At 50.2% G+C, this 20,572-nt stretch overlaps 1 protein-coding gene across 2 annotated transcripts; it reads right to left on the bottom strand.

Annotated features, from left to right (window-relative positions):
- Positions 1-17,434: 17,434 nt before the first annotated feature.
- TRH (thyrotropin releasing hormone) lies at positions 17,435-20,084 on the bottom strand. Of its 2 annotated transcripts, none has more exons than XM_032412245.1 (3): positions 19,980-20,084; positions 18,761-18,982; positions 17,435-18,083 (listed from the first exon to the last, which is right to left on the bottom strand). In XM_032412245.1, the coding sequence occupies exons 2-3, from the start codon at positions 18,972-18,974 to the stop codon at positions 17,569-17,571; spliced, it is 729 nt and encodes a 242-aa protein (XP_032268136.1). In that variant the 5' UTR covers positions 18,975-18,982; positions 19,980-20,084; the 3' UTR covers positions 17,435-17,568. The 2 variants fall into 2 exon arrangements, with proteins under 2 accessions (XP_032268136.1, XP_032268135.1); XM_032412244.1 differs by lacking the exon at positions 19,980-20,084 and adding an exon at positions 19,177-19,229.
- Positions 20,085-20,572: the final 488 nt, after the last annotated feature.

Raw genomic sequence — 20,572 nt, 5'->3', positions numbered from 1 at the left:
ATCTTTTCAATGGCGGTCCTTCTCCCTCTGTTGGCCTCACCATACCTGGATAATAATACATTCTACATTTTAAAGCATTCCGATATGGGGAAACAGCCCCTCTCATGTATGGGATGTGGGACTGGAAGTCCAGTTCCCTCTGGTGCAGTGCATCCCGAGAGGGTCCGTGTGGAATGGACGTACCCCACGAGCAGCCCACGAGGATTTTCATGAAGCCGTGGCCACACTGCCCTTAACACATCTCCTTACCTCCCCTGCGTCCTTCCTCACCCTCGCTGGCAATGCCCTGGGCCATCCGCCTCCAAACTGTGAATTGTGGCACCTCCTCAGAGGGGTGCTGAGAGGTGCGGAGTTATAAAAGGAGAGTCCGATTTTTGCTCTATATATCTGTATGTTACATGATTTTTTAAATGATGTATTAATTTATTACTTCAGTAAATCTAAAATATTAAAAATGGGGTGCCTGGGTGGCTCAGTGGGTTAGGCGTCTGCCTGTGGCTCAGGTCATGATCCCGGGGTCCTGGGGTCCTGGGATCCAGCCCCGGGTGGGACTCCCTGCTCAACGGCGAGTCTGCTTCTCCCTCTGCCTCTGCCCCTCCCCCCGCTTGTGCGCTTGCTCTCTCTCTTTCTCTCGCAAAAATAAATAAATAAAATCTTCAAAGAGTTAACTTAAAAAAATATATATTAAAAATGATGATAGGGGCGCCTGGGTGGCTCAGTTGGTTAAGCGACTGCCTTCGGCTCAGGTCATGATCCTGGAGTCCTGGAATCAAGTCCCGCATCGGGCTCCCTGCTCAGCAGGGGGTCTGCTTCTCCCTCTGCCCTCTTCCCTCTCGTGCTCTCTGTCTCTCATTCTCTCTCTCAAATAAATAAATAAAATCTTAAAAAAAAAAAAAATGATGATAGGCTGGGGGGCGAGGGGAGAGGCATGTTAAGTCAGCAACTGTGTGGGCTGGCAGCAGGGGGCGGCAAGTGCTGTCTTTTGCTGTCTTGTCATCAGTCTCGAAGCTTTGCTCTGAGAGAAGCCGGGCCTGGTGCTGGTGGCGGGGAAGGAGGCCTCTTGCTCCCAGACGTGTTGGCACTTGTCTTTGATGCCTCCTCCAGCGCACTCAGCTCCTGACATGTTCCTCTTCCTCCTCCCCAGCGGGCTTCAGGAGCCTTTCATCAACGACAGGTACAGGTACGGGGCTCATTTGTCTCTGCCCCTGCCCTGCCCCCACTCGGTCTGAATCTCCAGGGGCTAGATGCTTCTATGACAGCGGCCGCTCAGAAAAGCAGCTCGCAAGGGACTATCCAGGAAGCGAGTCCCCAGTCATACCATTAGCTCTAATACTGGGTTCACATACTGGTTCTCTCACGGAATTGCTGTGTGATCTTCGGCAAATTGCTTAATCTCCTCGAGCCTCGGTTTCCTCGTATTTAAAACGAATAAAATAGTATCTATCTCATAAAGTTGTCTGGTTTTGAATACATCTGAGACACTGAACATAATCCTCCAAGTAAATGTTCATTTTCAGGCATCAAATTTTGTCATTACTAATCTCTCCATTCATTCATTTTCTAAACTAACGTTTATTGAGTGCCTACTGTGTGCCTGGCCCTGCGCTAGTTTCCAGAGCTGTAAAACAGAGATAAAATACCTGTCCTTTATGTATCACAGGCTGGTTTGGAGCCGGTGACAGCAAGAAAGAGTTGGGTTAGACACCAAGAAGAACTTCCCAAAATGAAAGAGGCCTGGATTCTAGAAGTAGAGGGAGGAGGATTGAGGGAAACAACTTTTCTAATGGGAGGAGAAACTAATTCAGAAAACATTTGGACTCCTAAGACCTTCACGGCTTCCTGAGCCACACTGGTGGGGAGCTGGCCAAGAGAAGAGAAAAAAGAAGTATTTTTCCCAGGCAACATTTGGTGTCTGCAAGGAGCCACATGAAATTTACAATATATTCCTGAAGAGGCAGATGACCAGTAGTTTGATCCTCAAGCTCAGCAGGCCCCAGCCTGGCAGGATTGGATGGAAGAGAGGCTGATGAGAAGTAAATGAGACAAGTGCTGAGATTTCTTCTTTGCCAATAAAAGAAATTTGAAATTGGGCAAGTGTCTCCAGGAAGTGGGAGAAGGGGATGTGATGGGGAAAAGTCTCATCTGTAACAACTCCATTAGCTGAAGGCACCCTGGGGAGCCAGCCACTCAGCCCAGGCCTCTCCCTTCTGGCGCAGGTGCTGGAGTTGGGGCCACGTGGCAGTTAATAATGTAACAAGGTGCTTCAAGTGCAGAAATCTAGCATGGTGTCAGACGACGGGATTAGACTAGGGGTTTTCAAACGGGAGCATCAGCATTCCCTGGAGGGCCTTCTACAACACGAAGTGCTGGGCCCCACTCCCAGAGTTTTTGATTTTGTAGTTCTGGAGGTGGGGCCTGAGAATTAACATTGCTCCCAAGTTTCCAGATGATGCTGGACTACACTTTGAGATGCACTGCTCTGCAGAACCCCAGGATTCTGGGGCCAGGGCCATCCAGCTCTGGTGCGTGTGAGCCCAGAGGAGCTGCCTGACACAGTGTGGAAGGAAGTCCCAGAAGGCTTCCTGGAGGAGCAAGTACTGAGTTGAGTTTGAAGCTGGGATTGTCCAAGTCAAAAGGACAGGCAGGAAGAATTCCAGGCAAGGGTGCCTGGGTGGCTCAGTCGGTTAAGCGACTGCCTTCGGCTCAGGTCATGATCCCAGGGTCCTGGGATCGAGCCCCGCATCGGGCTCCCTGCTCTGCGGGAAGACTTCTTCTCCCTCTCCCACTCCCACTGCTGTGTTCCCTCTCTCGCTGTGTCTCTCTCTGTCAAATAAATAAATAAAATCTTTAAAAAATAAAAAAATAAAGAATTCCAGGCAAAACAGTATTGTGTGGACTAAGATAGAAAGTCCATACAGTGTGACTGGATGAGGGCAAGAGAAGGGAGCCAAGACAGGAGCAATGGGCCACTTCCAGATCACAATGGGCTGGGGAACATTACTAAGGTGTGAGCAAGAGAATGATGCGACCAAAGCTGAGTTTTGAAATGATTTCTCTGCAAGGTAGGGGAGCGGTGGGTCAGCTATGGTTATTTACCTCCTCCTTATAGATGAGGAACCTGGGGTGCAGAGAGTAGAAATGATTTGCCTGACCCTTGGCTCAAAAGCTGAAGGTGGAGCCAGGTCCCACCCTGGTTTGCTTGACACCAAATGGGCACTTCTGCCTACCACCCAGCATGGGCTGGGAGCAGGGAGAGCGGGGCGGGGGGGGGGGGGGCACTAATCCTGGCTCTGCCTCCAGCTCACCGGGGCCTCTTGTTCGGATCCACCTTCTCTTGGCCACTAGGAGGAACAATGAGTAAACACGGAGTTTGTTGTAAATACAGCTTTAAGGGTGGTACGATGGCAGCTACGGAAAAGGGCTGGGGTCTGGGGCAAGGGAATCATGGGGGTGGGTGGGAGGGCTGGTGCCAACCCACAGGGCCGAAGTCGCTGCTCTGCGCTGACAATGACATCAGAAGTGCGATGTTCCCTGAGTCATCAGGCTCAGACACAAAGGGGCAGTAGCCCCTGTGCCACGCCCCCCACCCCCCAGCTGCCACTTCCCTCTGCTCGAATGAAAAGCATTCTCCGCACAGGCGACACCAGCCCCACTTGCTGGCTCTGCTCTCAGCAGGCACTAATGAGGCATTTGGAGAGCCCAGAGGTCACAGAGACCCAGGGCCTTGGGGGAGAGATGATAAAGGGGGAACTCAACATGGCAAGATCAGGCAGCAGCCACCCTGACCCCACAGAAGAAGCAATTACACAGTACTTCCCCGGGGGGCCTTATGAAGGCAAGATGTGTGCATTTATCATGATTTCCCCACCCCAGCTCCTTTTACTCCCAAACTCTGGTTCTTGACCCTCCTGGATCACAGACCCCTTTGAGAATTTGATGAAAGCTGGAAACTCTTTCCTAACAAAAATTAAATGCAAACTAATGAGGTGATCATCCCAAAAGCTGACATTTATGAATAAGTCACTGTGTGCCAGGCACTGAGTTAAATGGTTTACATGCTTTATCTCATTTAACCTTCATGATACCCTAGGTTTGACATCTCCACTTAGTAGGTGGGGGAATTAAGATACAGAGAGGCTGTTAGGTGTTGGAGGCCACACAGCTAAGTTGGTGGTTGAGCTCAGACTCAGACCCAGGTCTGTTTGACTCCAAAGCCTGGCTTTTAACCAGCTCATTCTACCATACATATATACGAGCATAACCGAAGGCAATTTCAGGACATGATAAGCCCACAAAGGACCTGAAAAGCATCCTTCCTGAGTGCTAGGGACATAATTGATCTCACAGTTCAGTGGGGGACAGACATGCTCCCTGGTGATCAGTGGTATGAAGGCGGAGCTGGAAGCATAGAGGAAGGTCAGTCAACACAACCAGGGGTGTTAGGAAGGACATCCCAAAGGTAGTAATGTTGTTAAGTCACAGAGTATTAAATGATAAATGGGTAAGGGCATTCCTGGCAGACAGAATAATGGGTGCAAAGATGTAGAGGCAGGGAATAATGTGGCATGTTTGGGGACAGTGAACACTTAAGAGAAATGACAGCAAAAGGTGGGGAGCATGAGAGTTAGGAGCTGGCTGATGATGAGGCTGAAATGTTACGTCCTATAGCAGTTAGAATGCTTTGGCCACAAGTAACGGAAACCCCAACCAGAAGTGGTTTAAACAATGAGCCAATTTTATTACCCCACATAACAAGATGTCCAGAGGTGAGGTGGCTCCAGGGTTGGTTAATTCTGCATGGCTCAATGACATTGTCAGGGAGTCAGATCTCTCTTTCTGCTCTGCCATCTCCCGTAGGTGGACTTCCATCTCAGGCTTGCGCCCTCATGGTCACAAAATGGCTACCAGAGTTCCAGATATCCCTTAGGACCATTATGACATTAAGTAGAAAAAGAAGGATTATTTTTTTCCCACGGTGCCTCGTTTATCAGCAAGGAAACCTTTCCCCAAGGCCCCCACCTTTCCCCCATTGACATTCCATATTTCACTGAGTGACACAGACCCCCCTAAACAGATCACTGGCAAGAGAATGTAATGTCCACGATTGGCTTAGATCCATCAAGAGTCACCTCTTGGGAGACGCATGGCCGCATGATACCTGAACAAAACCCAGAAGAAATAGAAGAAATGCCTGTTGAGGGGCGCCTGGGTGGCTCAGTGGTTAAGCGTCTGCCTTTGGCTCCGGTCATGATTCCAGGGTCCTGGGATGGAGCCCCGCATCGGGCTCCCTGCTCAGCGGGAAGCCTGCTTCTCCCTCTCCCACTCCCCCTGCTTGTGTTCCCTCTCTCCCTGTGTCTCTGTCAAATAAATAAATAAAATCTTTAAAAAAAGAGAAGAAGAAGAAGAAATGCCTGTTAAAAAGGCAACTAACAGTGTCTGCCACAGATTCTGAACATGAAAAGCCTTTATTGTGAAGGAAATGAGGAGTCATCAGGGGTTTTAAGCAGGGAGATATAATGAAGTTCGTGTTTTTAAAAGATCACCCTGGTGGCCAGAAAGATGGATTTTCAGAAGTCAGGAGAAGCAATGAGGAAATAGCAACAACAATAGACCAAGTAAAAGAGGCGAAAAGCTGCCCTAGATTGAGGAAAAGATGCATTTCTAAGATGTTTGTCAATCGTATTTTTAATTTCCAAGTTTTTCCTTGTTCCCTGATTGTTCCATTTCTATATCATCTTATGCCTGTCTTATGGATGCTGTATTTTATCTTATCTCTCTGAGGATAACAATTAGAGAGTTCTTTTCTTTCTCTCTCTCTCTCTTTTTTTTAAACATCCTTTTCTGTTTTCAGGATTATCTCTGTTCTCTCTGGGGTCATTTTTTCTGTTTTGTTTTGTTTTGTTTTGCTTATCTTGGTCTCTTGTGTAGGTTGCAAGTTCTCCTGAAATATTTAGATCATCCTTGATCATTCAGGAAGGAGAGGAACTAACCACATGTGTCCAATCAACTATCTTCAACCAGAAATCTCCTGAGATATTTAAAATATAGAATCAACAGGAGTTCCTGTGTCAGAGGGAAGCAGATACCCAAGCTCTGAACAGAGAAGCATCCACGTTATCTTTCAAAATGAGCTTGAGAGTTAATACTAATTTTAGCCTGGTGCCTGACATTCTCAACGAAGCCCTTTAGATAGGATCTCAAACACACCACAAGACCTAATGAGCCACATAAAGAGAGACAGCCCATTCTTGTTGACTGTACCTCTAGGAACGTCTCCCTCGGTTGTGACTCATTAAGAAACTGTGTCTCCACAGTGGTAGAATCTCCTAGAAGTTAAGCACATGATGTTAGGAAGACAGGAGTCATAGGCCATCCATGGGCTGCTTACCCGACCTTGGACAAGTTACCTAATGCCCCTGAGCCTCAGTTTCCCCATCTGTAAAATGGGATAACTGTAGTACCTATATTGCAAAGCTGTTTGTGAGGATAAAATGAAGCAATGCATGTGATGTGTTTAGTGTGGGCACTTGGCATTGCAAGTGATCAATAAATGCAAGCTATTTCTATTATTGTGGTTAATTTAAGCAGCACCTCTCATTGAGAAGGCAAGTCAGGCCCTTTGTCTGGTTCTCGGTTCCAGCTGTGGCCACAAGAGGAGGGGAAGGGCCAGGAGAAGGAGACCGGTCTCTGGCCAGAGGCTGCCCTGGGCTTGGGTTTGAGAGGCTCACATAGGTGCAGGAGCCAGAATGGGGGGGGGGGCAGGGGGGAGGCTGTGCTTCGAATCAACGCCAAGTGAGAGTAGAGAAGGCTGCTGGGAGGGCAAGATGGAGGTAGAATGTAAATCTCAAATGGAAATTCGATTCTGGACTCTGTCAACACAATCTATACTGTAGCGGTGAAAAGCCTGAGTTTTGAGGTCATACAGAACTTTTCATCTTGGCTTAGCAACTCACTAGCTATGTGATCCTTGGCAAGTGTCTTTGCTTCTCTGAATCTCAGTTTCCTCATCTGTAAAATGAGAATAATAGCAGAACTTACCTGATAAAATCACTGTGGGGATTCCATGTGATAACATGCAAAGTTCTGAGTTCCATGAGCAGCACACAGCGAGTGCTCAGAAAATGTAGCTGCTGTAACAATAATTTAAAAAAAGATAATCATTTTCCTTTGGTATCAATGGGCCTAAGGGGGTTATTAAAGTCTCCCATGATTCTGTAAGCCAGACTGGCTTCTGTCTCCACTATGGTATTAATACTGTGACTACTAAAGGCCCTGGCAGGAAACAGCCACCCACTGCAAGAGAGAGAGAGATAAATGAGGGGACTTTTTATCACAGAGAGGGCAGGGTGAAGAGAAGCACACAAGATAGTGTGGCACCCCGAGGTGGGCGACAGCGGGGCGTCGTTACCACCCTGTGGCCTGCAGGGGCAAGGGGAGGACCGTGTTTCCAGAACCCATGGAGAGCAGGAGTAGTCAGGGCAGGCTGCCCCACAGGAGCTGTGGTCGCAGTAGGAATGAAGCCAAAACCACAGCAGGGAAGGAGAGGAGCAGAAGTATCCCAACCTTCCTCTCTCCCTCCCTCCGACCTCCTGAACCACACCAGAATCTGGAGGGAGAGGGAACCCACGTGGGGCAGTCTGCAGAGATCAGCCAGCCGGATGCAGGTGGGACAGAGAACAGGTAGGGAGCACAAACAGGTGATAACACGAAGGACAAGGGAGTCAGTACCTGGAGTTCATCAAGCGACAGCCAGGGATAGAGAATAGGGCCCTGCTGGGCCTTAAGAAATGTTGGTTGGAAATGTTGACAAGAGCAGTTATGATTTTGAAGGAAGGGGTGACAGGGAAACTATACTACATGGGGACTGGAGCTGTCCCCAACATTGCTCTCTAACCTGGGCAGTGACCCAGGGAAGTATTTGGCAGGAGGTAGGGCGGGAGAAAGGAAGGAGTATTCCCCACTCAAAAACATGTTAAGGGTGCCTGGGTGGCTCAGTCGTTAAGTGTCTGCCTTCGGCTCAGGTCGTGATCCCAGGGTCCTGGGATCGAGCCCCACATCGGGCTCCCTGCACCACGGGGAAGCCTGCTTCTCCCTCTCCTACTCCACCTGCTTGTGTTCCCTCTCTCGCTATGTCTCTCTCTGTCAAATAAATAAATAAAATGTTTAAAAAAAAAAAAAACATGTTAAAATAGTGCAACATTATAGATTGTGTTAAAATGTGTTGTGTTGTATAGGAAGAAACACAAATGACTAGGAAAAAAATGGAATTTATCGGTTCGTGTAACTGAAAGGCTGAGGGTATAAGGTATGGCTGGATCCAGGTGCTCAAAGTCACCAGACATCTGTCTCTGTGTCTCCATCTCTTGCTGTCTTCTTGTGGGCTTCCTTCTCAACAAGGCTCTTCCTCAGCAGTGGCAAGATGGCCTCCAGCAGCTCCAGGCTAACGGTCTACCAGTTTAGCAACCAGTGAGAGGAAAGAAAGAGCCTCCTGCCAATAATTCCGGCAGAAGTCCTGGAGCTGACTCTCACAGGCCTGGGTTGGCCTACCCCTGAGCCAATCACTGTGGCGGAGTGGGGAGGAGGGGCCGAGTCCAGCTCAGAGCTGGGGAGTAAGGAGGCGCCCTCCTGGCTGTGTGACCCAGGCAAGGCACTGCATCTCTCTGTGCAGAAATGTACTTGTCATGGGGAACTTGGGATGATGCCAACAAAACAGGCAAGTCCTTCACTCAGTGCAGGCGCTCCCCTGTAAGTATAAGCAATACTTCCTGGAGGTGAAGAGATTCTCACTCTTCCTCTCCCTCTGCCCTTCTCCCCTGTCCGTGCACCGGTGTGCACTCATGCACTTTTTTTCTCTCTCTGTCTCTCTCCCTCTAAAAAAGAAAAAAAAGTATTGAGGACCCCCAAAGAATTTTTGATTACATGGATTATATCTACTGATATTTCCTATATTAGAAATTAAATTGAGAATTTTTAAATGTTTATTTGCTCACTTAAAAATACCTAATAAATCCATTATGTGTTAACATAAATAAAACGTTTATGGAAAATACAGTTTTCAAATAAAAACAATTTACTGAGAAGAGTGACACTGGTTTACATTTTTATGCATTTTTTTTTAAAGATTTTATTTATTTATTTGACGGAGAGAGACACAGCAAGAGAGGGAACACAAGCAGGGGGAGTGGGAGAGGGAGAAGCAGGCTTCCCGCAGAGAAGGGAGCCCAATGCGGGGCTTGATCCCAGGACCTTGGGATCATGACCTGAGCCAAAGGCAGTCGCTTAACGACTGAGCCACCCAGGCGCCCCTATGCATTTTTTAAATGTCTGACTTAATAGAATACAACTGGATTCTCTTATCTGCTCCTGCATTTAATCAACAGATTAAATTTTGGTTGAAGTATAAGAAGATAACCTGGCCTCACACAGATACGTAGTTAGGAAAGTGACAGCCTCGTAGATCCCCTGCAAGGGTCTTAGAACCCTAGGGGTCTTCAGAGCTGCTATATATGATGCATGAGAGTCAGCCTCTCTATAGCTGTTCAACTTGGAAGCAGACTGTCGGCATGTAAATCTCAGGTAAGTGGGCAAATCGCCTGACCTCTGTGACTCAGTTTCCTCCTAGAGAGGGTTAAATAACTTGTTTCCTGTGGAGTGGTTTGAGCAGTGCTTGGCACATGGTAAGTGCTAATAAGCACTAACTGTTATTACTAGCTCAGAGCCTGGCACTAGGAGGGCTCCCCTTTTTGCCTAGGTTGGGCATCCCCTCCAAGATCATGTTCAACCTCCCAAGAATGGCCTGGACTTCCATGTTCTCCAGGACCACTCTGAGCCCCTGTGCCCCTCCCACGGGAGACCCGGCCGAGCCCAGCACGTGCCTGTGCCATCTCTTTGGCCACAGGCTCAAAGCAGCCTCCCCCACGTGTGCCTGCCCGCCTCTGGCACGGTGGACCAGTTGTACCTGCGATGATGCCAGGAGGCTCTCCTCCCCAGCAGCTGGCAATTAGGAAGTCCCTCTCCATAATGGACAAGACGTAATCAGCCTGCTGATAATTACCAAGCCCAGAACGTGGCTGCAATTCAGGAAAGATGATCCCTGAAGACTAGAGCCACTTAAATCCTGGCATTGACCATGGGTCCCCTTGGTAACCTGTAACTCAGCACAATTCAGCCACTGAGCTAATTGATGTTCTCCAAGGCAGTCAGCTCGCACTCGGGCAATCGAAATGGGCTCTAATTGCCAACATCCTTCAGGTAAGACGCTCCACGTGTCCTCTTGCCACCCAAGAGGCCCAAGCAGGAACTGAATCTCTCGGCAAGCCAGTCCTCTGATTGCATTTAATTAATCAAAATAAGGTTCGAAGAAAGAATTAATTAGAGACCATATTGGAGGAAGTCATGATATTAAGATGTTTCCCAGCAAAGCAGGATGGGCAGCTTCGCTGAATTCATGAGAGGCAGCTCCTTGAAGAAACAGTCCCCAGCTTTTCAAAGCTGCCTGAGCAAGCAACAGCAGGGGGAGAGAAAGGACAGCTGGAATTGCAGTCTTACAGAACCCGGGTGATCCCGGTCGCGCCATCCACGTAAGACGTGTGGCCTGGGCAAGTCGCTTCACCTCTGAGCCAAGTGTTTCTCATCCATAAAGTGGGGGCAGAAATGGTGGGTGGAACGTGCCTTCCACAGGGCCCTGTACATAGTAGGATCTTGGTGACACAGCGCAGAGAGCCCTTTTGTGTCCTCCAAAGTGTTTTAAAAGGTAGAGTAATTGGGTAGATGTTACACTGGGTTGCAACATAGGCTCTCAGCTCCGTGGCCCACTTTGGGGCCGGGTTCACTGGTTTGTGGTGACTGCACGGCATCCTACAACATTTGGGTTTGCCTCCCACCTTACCCTTGGGCTGGTCTCAAATCCCAGATCCACCTTTGCACGTGTGGCCTTCGTTCATATTCAACAAACGTTTGCTGAGCACTCGCTCTGCACCTGGCACCTCCTAGGTGCTGGGGTTGCGGGAGTGGTCCCTGCTTCACGGAGCACAGATTGTGGTGAAGGAGGAGCCTCTTATGAAAAAAAAATCATCAAGAAGACTGTGGCAGATGCTCCTGGTACCTCACCTCATCCCCTCAGCTCTCACCTTCACAGGACACATAATGGCTTCCTGAGATTCTTCACACAATGGCCTCCTTCTTGCAGTCAGCACATAGGGCAAGCTGGAAGCACCAGGGAGTTAACATCCCCAGGAGCAGCCCGCAGCCCCTGATCAAAGGGAATCCTCGGAAAATCTCTACCTTCCTCACTCCATCGAGTGGGACAACTCTGAGGCCTGTCTAAGTTTCCCAAGGAAAACGTGCTCACTAATGCATTCCACATGCCACTTCCCTCTCTTCTCCCAAACACTCCCCAACTCCCGGACCACTTCCTGGGAACAGCCTCCAAGGAAACCACTTGGACTCAAGTCCTTGTCTAGGGGTCTGGTGCTGGGGGCACCCAGCCTGAGACAGATATAATTACAAACTGTTATAGCTGTAAGGCAGGGGCAGGAGGGATGCAGTGCCACATCCCGACAAAGTGTTGTCTGAAGTAACAGTTAAGGAGGAGTAGGAGTTACTTAGTGTGAATCATCAGAGTTCAACGAACAAACTGAAACCATTCTGGAAATGTTAAGCAAAAAGAGTTAACACAGCAGGCCTGGCATTCGGCTCCTGGCACTGCTGTGGCCTCGCGGGTGTATCCGAATCCATCCGTTGCAATTGGACGTGTGTCCTGATTGGCTGATGCCTGTCGTGGACCAGTTGTTGATTATTATTTTTTAAGATATTTATCCATTTGACAGAGAGAGAGAGCGTGTGCGCGCACAAGCAGGGGGAGCGGCAGGCAGAGGCAGAGGGAGAAGCAGGCTTCCCGCCGAGCAGGGAGCCCGATGCGGGGCTCGATCCCAGGACCCTGGGATCATGACTGGAGCCAAAGGCAGACGTTTAACTGACTGAGCCACCCAGGGGCCCCCCAGTTGTTGAATATTTTGAGAATCACTCTTGGAATTAGGTGTTTATGAAAAGGGCTTGAGGAACAGGCTTGCAGAGTGATACACAGAAGTGACCTGCCAAGGAAGCTGTTTCCTCTGTTTCCAATCAGGAAGGTGGGAGATGAAGAGGCCACCATTGGGATTATTGAGTTTAAGAACTCACTACTTGGAGCACCAGTCAGCAATAAAAAGGAACAAACTGCTAAAACATGCTGCATCATGGATGAAACTCAAAAAGGTGTTAACGGGCGGACGCCAGGCACAAGAAACCACATATTGTATGATTCTATATGTATAAAGTGCCTAGAAAAGGCAGATTGATGGAGAAAAAGTAGATAAGTGGTTGCTTGGGGCTGACAGTATAGAAAGAGATTCATTGTAAAAGATATTATAACGGGGGTCTGAAAATGGTCAAAAATTTACTAAAAGTCATTGAATTGTATGCCTGCAATAGGTAAATTCTATGATATGTAAAATATACACCTAATAAAGTTGTTTAAAAGGAAAAGGAAAAAAAAACATACTGGGGCACCTGGATGGATCAGTCTGTTGGGCGTCTGCCTTTGGCTTGGGTCGTGGTCTCAGGGTCTTGGGATCGAGCCCCACGTCGTCGGGCTACCTGCTCAGTGAGGAGTCTGCTTTTCCCTCTCCGTCTTCTCCTCCCCCTTGCTCATTCTCTGTTTCTCTCTCTCTCAATAAATAAATAAAATCTTAAAAAAGAAATACTTCTGGCCAGAAAGCTGCTATCAACAATTGACTCTAGATACTTCCAAAGCTGGGGTTTGGACCCTGGGAAGCTGTTGCAGAAATATCACACCTCACTATGGCCCTGCTTTTTCAGCACGAAGTCAAAGCAGCCTTCCAAATCTCACACGAGAGCATCCATGTGGAGAACTTACTGCACATCCAAGACTCTAGCTGCAAGGGAGTCTGGGAAATGTAGTCTTTGCTTTCCAACCTCCACAATGCTGGAAGACACACAGAAGGAAACACAGGGTGCTGGAGTGGAGGGGGGTGGGAGGGATGGGGTGGCTGGCTGATGGACATTGGGGAGGGTATGTGCTATGGTGAGCTCTGTGAATTGTGTAAGACTGATGAATCACAGACCTGTGTCCCTGAAACAAATAATACATTATATGTTAATTTAAAAATTAAAATAATAAAAAATTAAAAAAAAAAAAAGAAGGGAACGCAGGGGCCTCTACACAGAGGGAATACCATGAACAAAGGCCCTGAGTTGTGTGCAGGTAACACAATAGAGGCCAACTGGGCAGGCCGTTGTGGCTGCGGTAAGGAATTTAGATTTTATCCTAGGTGAAATGAAAGCCACAGATAGGTCTTAAGCAAGGTGGTTGCCAAAATCAGATTTGCACTTTGAGAAGGTCCTTCTGGCTGTGTGTGGAGAGTAGGTTTGGGAGACAAGAGTGGAAGCCAAAGACTAGTGAGGACGCCACTGAAGTCTCCAGATGATGATGGCCAAGGATGATGGTGGCCAGGGTCGGAGTCGTGGCCCAGGAGCTAGAAGGAAGTGGTGGATTTGAGGAGATAAAATCTACAGAACATGGTAAAAATTCTATGTGGGTGATAGGGGAGGGGAAGCATAAAGACAACTCCCAAGTTTCAGACTCATGAACTTAGAGAAGCCACCTTACTTCTCTCTTGGTTTCCTTTTCTCTAAACTGGGGTATGACTATGATGGGTAATTCATTTGTTCAACAGATATTTACAAATCACCTACTGTGTGTCCAGCAATGCATATAAAAGTCCTTTTCCTAATGTCTGGCCCAAGAGGAAGTGCTCAGGAAAAATTTTTTTTTTCTTTCATCCTTCAAAGCTCTAAAGTGCCCCTTCCCCCATGAAGGCTTTCCTGATTCCACCCCAAACCACCCTACTTCCTCACACATCTAAGCCATGACAGTCTGAGTCCCTGTGTGGGGACTGGACTGAACCAAGGCAGGGAGAGAGGGAGGACTGGATAAGGCACAAGGTCCAGATGAGGCACATGCCCTTCAGGGCTAGAGGATAGGGTGAGGGAGGAAAAGGAGGGTCCAAAATACCTCGGATTTCAAATGTTAGCAACTCCAAGAACACATCATTTCTTCCCACTAAGCCTTTGTTAATGCTCTTCTCTTCTGCCTGAAATGTCTTTCCTTTTATTTATCCTTTGACTCAGCGTGGATGCTTCCCCTCCGGGAAGGCTGCTTCACACAAGGACCCCTCGTCTGTGCTCTCCTTGCATGCTTTGCTCACCGAAATCAACACTTCTCACACTGGGTGGCCATCATATGTTTGCTTGTCTGTCTCCCCACTGGATAGGGAGCCCCTTAAGGGCAGGGTCCCCCAGGAAGTCAAGCTGGGGAACTAAAATAGAAATGACCTAAAGCTTTCCACATCTACTCAATTAATATTTATTGACCACCTACTTCGTGCTGGGCCCTGATCTAAACAGCTCTGATGAAGGCAGATACATATGAGAAGGGAAAGATGGGAAGGATTTCAGTGGAGAGAGACCCAGGGAGGAGGCATCTGTGTTAGTCCGAATTGGCTAAGTTTGTTGGAGGAACAAATAAACCCTGAAATCTCAGTGACTTAATACAAGTTTGCTTGTATCAATCACTCAATACAAGTGATTTAATACACATGAGAAGTCTGATGTCGGGGCACAGTGTCTAACTTCCATCTGGTGACTCTGGGGTCCAGAATCCCTCCATCATGCATTCTGCCATCTCAACATGTGGCCTCTCAGGCTTCCAAGGCAGGAAGAAAAGGGCAAGGGAGGCTTATGGGCTCTAACTGCCTCAGCTAGGGACTGACACCTGTCTGCTCACAGCCCATTGGCCAGGGCTAGTCATGTGACTCCACCCCAAGTGCAAGGGAGGCTGGGAAATTTAGGGAAGTGCACCAAGCATCTCTGCCACAGCATCCTAGGCTGAGTGAAAGGCACATGTGCGAGAGTGGGAAGGAAAGGGGGTATTTGGGGGAGTAGCACATAGACTATCCTAAAGATAAAGCCCTAATTCCTGGCATGGACTCACAATAGAGCCCCAGTGACTGGTTTTTGGGTTTTGTTTTGTTTTTTAACTTTTTTGTATGTGCGATTAGAGAATGAAGGAAGGAAAGAATAAGTGGTTCTACAACGTTCAGTTTTGAATCCCTTCTTGTCCTGAGGCACTAGAGCTCAAAATGCCATTTACCAAGGATCTGCTTGGTGCCATGCACTGTGCTAGGACTGTACACATTATCACTCCGTCCCATTTAATCATTAGAACAACTCTGAGGGAGGGGTAGGGATTGCTGGGCCCATATTACAGATGAGAAGACTGAGGCTCAAACTAGTTTAATCATTTGCCCAGGGCTGAAGCCAATGCCCAGATCCTTTCCATCATGGTGCATTGGTACGATCACTCACAGGAGCAGAGGGAAAAGCCTTAAATGGCTGGGAGGGTGGTTTTCTCACACTCTTCAAGTCTTCCCCTATCTGAGGAGGTAACAACATCCCGCATATCCATCAAGTTTGGAAGCAAGAGAAGGTAGAGTATATCCTTGGTCAAGTGCTTCTCTTACCCACGCTCAACTGCAACTCAACTTTTTTCAACTGTAAATGGACATGGCAGCTGGCCTGGGGTGGTCATGGGATTCACTGAGAAAGTGTCTATAAGCACTGAGCACCAAGGAAGAACTGCATAAATGGTCCATATTGACTCTGTTAGGGCACTAACCTCCGGAGGGGGACTGTGAGCAGAGGGAACGTTATTAGGGCCCCACTTGCCCTGATGGCAACAATGGGTGTTTTTAGACGGCCGAGTGGAGTGGAAAGTCAGATGAGGAGGAATGCCAGCCCTACACACTTCATGCATCCGGGGGCGGTACCCTGGTCTCTGTGTTGGTTCTCTCATCTGAAAGTGAGAAAAATCAGCAAATCCATCAAATGCTTAATATTTCAGAGGGCTTGGGGGAGTAATATTGAAAATATGGGTGTAAGTACATCTTACAAAGCCCAAGTCTCCCTCTGTCCTGACCACACCTGAACCACGAGCTCCCCAAGGGGAGGAGCTGGGGCTCAGACACCCTTCTAGCCCCCTTCATCCACTGCCCAAGAGGGTGACCAAAAGCTGTCTGCAGAAAAAACGAATAGCTCATCCATCCACCAAACAAATGGTGGCCTAATTTGGAGTCTAAGGCCTGAGGAAATTGGGAAGTTCAGTCTAAATCAGAGGTTGCAAACTGGCAGTGAATAGGTCAAATTCAGCCTCAGACAAGTTACTTAACTTTTCTGTACCTTGGTTTCCTTATTAGGAAAACGGGCATAATAATAGTAATACCTAGAAGGACCGCTGTGAAGATTAAAAGAATTAATATAGGGACATCCAGCTGGCTGTCAGTGGGGCTTGTGACTCTTGGTCTTGGAGTTGTTTGAGCCCCATGTTGGGTGTAGAGATTACTTAAAAAAATAAAATCTTAAAAAAAAATAAAAAGGTTATATGTGAAGTGCTCAGGACAGTGCCTGACACATAATAAATGTTGTTAATACATTGTTGTTATTGTTATTTGATTCACACAATGTTTTTGGATTTAAGTGTTTTCACTTAGCTGGCCTCTTCATTTTGCCGTAGTCCCCACCACTCCCTCTTGTCCTACACCCATCTTGCCTCCCTGCACAGGCCCAGAAGGCCCCTAGTTTGAGTCCCCAACGACAGCCTGGTCCTTTGTTCTCATTGTGGCTGCTGAATGACACAGGCTGTTGATTCCTGCCATCGAACCATGACGATTACAATCCCAGAGGCCTTAATGCCCTTTCTTAATAGAATTGGGGAGCTCTAATCTTGTCCCACTCAATGTTAAAAAGAGAAACCCCACACCAGCTGAGACAAAACTGCAACCACAGAGCTCCAAGATTATGCAGATGCATGTTTTATTATCATTCGGATGATTATCATGGACAGGGGGAAGACACTAGAAGGTTATATACAAGTTCAGTTTTCAGGGCTGTTTCCATACGCCTGCACATATTTATTCCCACAGCCACCACACAGCACACCACGGGATGCCCCTCCCTGCAAAGCTTTGCCCAAGCACAGCACAGCCATGGGGCGGGGCTCTGCCCACCCACAAAAGGACACCCAAGAAAGGGAGGATAGAAACTGGATTTGGACATCACATCTTCAATCCCACCCTGACCTCACTGGCTGCTGGATCCATAGTCACCCTGCTTCTCTCTGGGGATCGCTCAGAGGACACAGAAGGATCATTTTAGCCAGAGCTAAGGAAGGGGAGCAGCCTGAGGGGGTGCAGGGAGAGGGACTCTGGGATCTGCCCCCTTGCCAACAGTGGAAAGCGGAGTAATATGGGGTTTTAACTCAGAGGCTCGCTTTCTCATGTCCCTGAAGGGGGAGGGGGACAAGGCCAGGGACTTGGGTGTTGTATATGGGGGGGGGGGGGGCTCAGGTGTACGGTCAGGGATCTAAGGAGGAGGGAAAGAGGACATCACAAAGGGATAGGGCCCACAGGGCTTAAGACATTCTTAGACTCTAAACTTCATAGGAAAGTGGGTTCACTCCTCCAGCGGCTCCCTGGCCCAGGATGCCCGCCGCCCAGGATGCTGCCGCTTCCCCTCGGCCCCCTGACTCCTGCTCAGGTCATCCACGAGCCCCAGCAGCAGCCTGGCTTGACCACAGGCTCCCCCGGGCCCACACGGGCCTCCCAGGGCCCTCTTGCCCGGATGCTGGCGTTTCTCGGGCATCGGCTCTCCCTCCTCCTCCTCCTCTTCCTCCTCCTTTGCCTCCCAGCTCCTCTGGGCCTTGGAATCCACCAGCCGTCTGCCTGGGTGCTGCCTCTTGGTGACAGTGTACCCCAGCCAGGAGGAGCGCCGGCCAGGATGCTGCCGCTTCTGCTGGGCTACATCGGACCATGCGACCACATCGTCCCGCCGGCCAGGGTGCTGCCGTTTGTGGGGGCCCACAGCCCCACCTTCTTCCTCCTCCTCTTCAACTCCTTCTTCTGCCGCCCCCTCCCTTTTGCCTGGATGCTGACGCTTGGAGAGCCAGTCCGGTTGAATGATCTGAGCCTCTGGGGAAGGAAAGAGACCAGTGAGGGACCCTCTGCCCCTGAGCCCCCCCTCCAACCTCGCTCCTAGTTAAGGCAGATTCCCCGCAGCACTCATCCAGAGTCACTGCCTTGCATAGCCTCTCAGAAATCGCAGACACACACACACGCAGACACACATGCACACGCACATGCGCACCCACACAGATGGTCAAAGGCCTTTGGTTTCAGTCCCAGCTCTGCCACTCCCTAGCTGTGTGACCATAAGCAACTCACTTAACTTCTCTGAGCCTCAGTTTTCTTCTGTGCAAAATGAGGGATAATAGCGTGGATCTAAGAGCTTGTTAGGAAGATCAGATAGTGTGATAATGTGTTTGAAGTGCTTAGAACAGTGCCTAGCATATATGCACCTAGTAAGTAGTAATTAAAACTGTCACCTACAGAGACTTTTTCTCTCTCCCCTGCACAGAATCTTCCCCACTGAAAGTCTGTTCTCTGTGGAACATTCCCAGGACCGACATGGAAGAGAAATCTGATCTCAGGAAAGGGTCAACTCATGATCCTGCTAAGGTTATGATCAAGAGTTTCTAAGCCTCTGGAAGGTAAGAGTTTGGATAACCAAATCCCTCCCCACCTCTGCGTCCTGGTTCCCCCCTGCCCTCTTCAGGTCCTCTGGTCGGAGGGACACGTCCGCCCCTCACCTGATTCTGGCTCGCCCTGGTTTCCTCGCAGCTGCTGGAGGTCTTTGCCGAGGAGTAGGAGGCGCTCCGCCTGGCGCAGGAGGTCGTCCAGACCCGCGTGCTCGGGGGCCATCGCTGCCTCCTGCTGGGCCACCTCAGGCTGTGCGCGACCTCCCGGAATACCAGCCACGGTCAAGGTCAACGCCATGGCCAGCAGCAACCAAGGGCCGGGCATCGCGGCGTCTGGAATTGGGAGGACAGAGAGAGAGAGCATAAGCGCGCCGCACCCCTCTCCCAACCCGCACCATCTTCCCCCCTTTTCTGTCCCAGCGGGTCCCTAAGCTGGGTAACAAACCGTTCAAACATCCTCCCACTGGCAGGACCACCTGCCACCTTAGGGTGGGGCGGGGGCAGCCTCGGGCTTTGGGTGTCCTCACCCATAGAGATGCTTGGAGTGACTGGCCGCGCGCCCACTTCTGCCGCGCGAGCCTGGAAGCCGTGGGAACCCCATTGCCACCGCCACTCGTCAGTGTCACTGAGCGCAGGGCTGGCTCGCCAGGAGTGTAACCACCCAGAGCGCCCGGCCCGACGGCCACAATGCTAACTGACGCGTCGCAGGCTGACTCTTCCCTGCGCCACATTCTTGGTCCCACGCGCCTTTCCAACGTTCTAATTCCGATGTCAACGTTCCGATTCCAAAGCTAAGATTCCGTTTCTAATGCTAAGATTCTATGGCCAAGCGAGGAAGCCAGTTCTAACTCTAAAATCCCCAATTTCAACGGTAAAATTGTTTCTAAGGTGGGACTGAGACTCTAAGGCTAAGATTCGAGTCCAACGCGAAAATCAGTTTCTAACATCTGGATTCGGATTCTAACTCCCAGGGCTCTGACGCCGGACGCCCTGACTGCCCGGTTCTGCCCCCAACGTCCGGGCGCGGACCTACAGCTGCCATCCAGGCAGCGGTGGGATGGCGAACTTTCCATGGTGCCGCCGCTCGGCGCCGAGCAGCTCCAGAAGCCGGGACGTGAGTGCACAGGAGCGAACGCCTCCAGTGTGTCCGCGCCACCAGGTGCCCGCGCCGTGGAAGACCCGGGGGTGCGGACGCCACGCTCCCGGGAGGCGCTCGGGGGACAAAAGCCGCGGCTTCTCCCGGGGGCTCATCCGGTGGCGGGCGGAGAGGGCCCCCTTCCCAGTGCTCCCGGACGCCCCCTGCGTGGGGAGAAGGGACGGAGGTGGTTACCTGCCCGGCGAGAGCTCCGCGGGGCCGGTCCGAGATGCTGGGGGTCCGAGTTCGGAGTTTCGGAGTCCAGGGTCGGCGGGTCAGGAGGCCGGGAGCGTTCGCAGGACCCGGGAGTCGGCCGCCCGCTGCTCCGCGGCGCCGCTGCTTATATCCGCGCGGGGCTGCGGCGCCGGTGAGGTCAGCGGGGAGGGGTCGCGGCCGCCGGGAAGGGGCGCTGACGGCAGCCGACCCCGTGGGAGCCGGAAATCAGCGCCCCCGGAAATCTGCGGCGGGGGCGGCGGGGGCGGCGGGGACGGCGGGCGCGAGCCCGAGGTGGGGCGGGGTGGGGGAGTGGTGCTGATGTCGGGTCGCGTCTGCTCCCAGCTCCGAAGGTTTGTTGTCGGAGAGAACGCTCCTGGAGGGGACACAGAGAAGCAGAGAGATGCTGAGACAATCACACAGTTGAAAAGAGACACACAGGAGAGAATAGGAGATAGAGACAGACTGAAAGAGGTACTCAGAGACAGAGCAGAGACACACGCACACACACACACACACACACACACACAGCGAGAAGGAAAAAGAGAAGGGGGAGAGGACAGACGAAAAAAGTA

Source organism: Phoca vitulina, unplaced genomic scaffold (genome assembly GCF_004348235.1).
Source record: "Phoca vitulina isolate PV1807 unplaced genomic scaffold, GSC_HSeal_1.0 scaffold13, whole genome shotgun sequence".
Taxonomy (NCBI): Eukaryota; Metazoa; Chordata; class Mammalia; order Carnivora; family Phocidae; genus Phoca; species Phoca vitulina.
Note: the sequence above shows the minus strand (reverse complement) of the source record. Positions and strands in the feature narration are given on the sequence as shown.

Bases quoted from the DNA above. Each gene is read 5' to 3' on its own strand.
- TRH (XM_032412244.1), bottom strand. The intron at 18,084-18,760 runs GTGAGGGGCGGA...TTCCTTCCCCAG, and splicing joins CCAGGGCGAGCCAGAATCAG to AGGCTCAGATCATTCAACCG.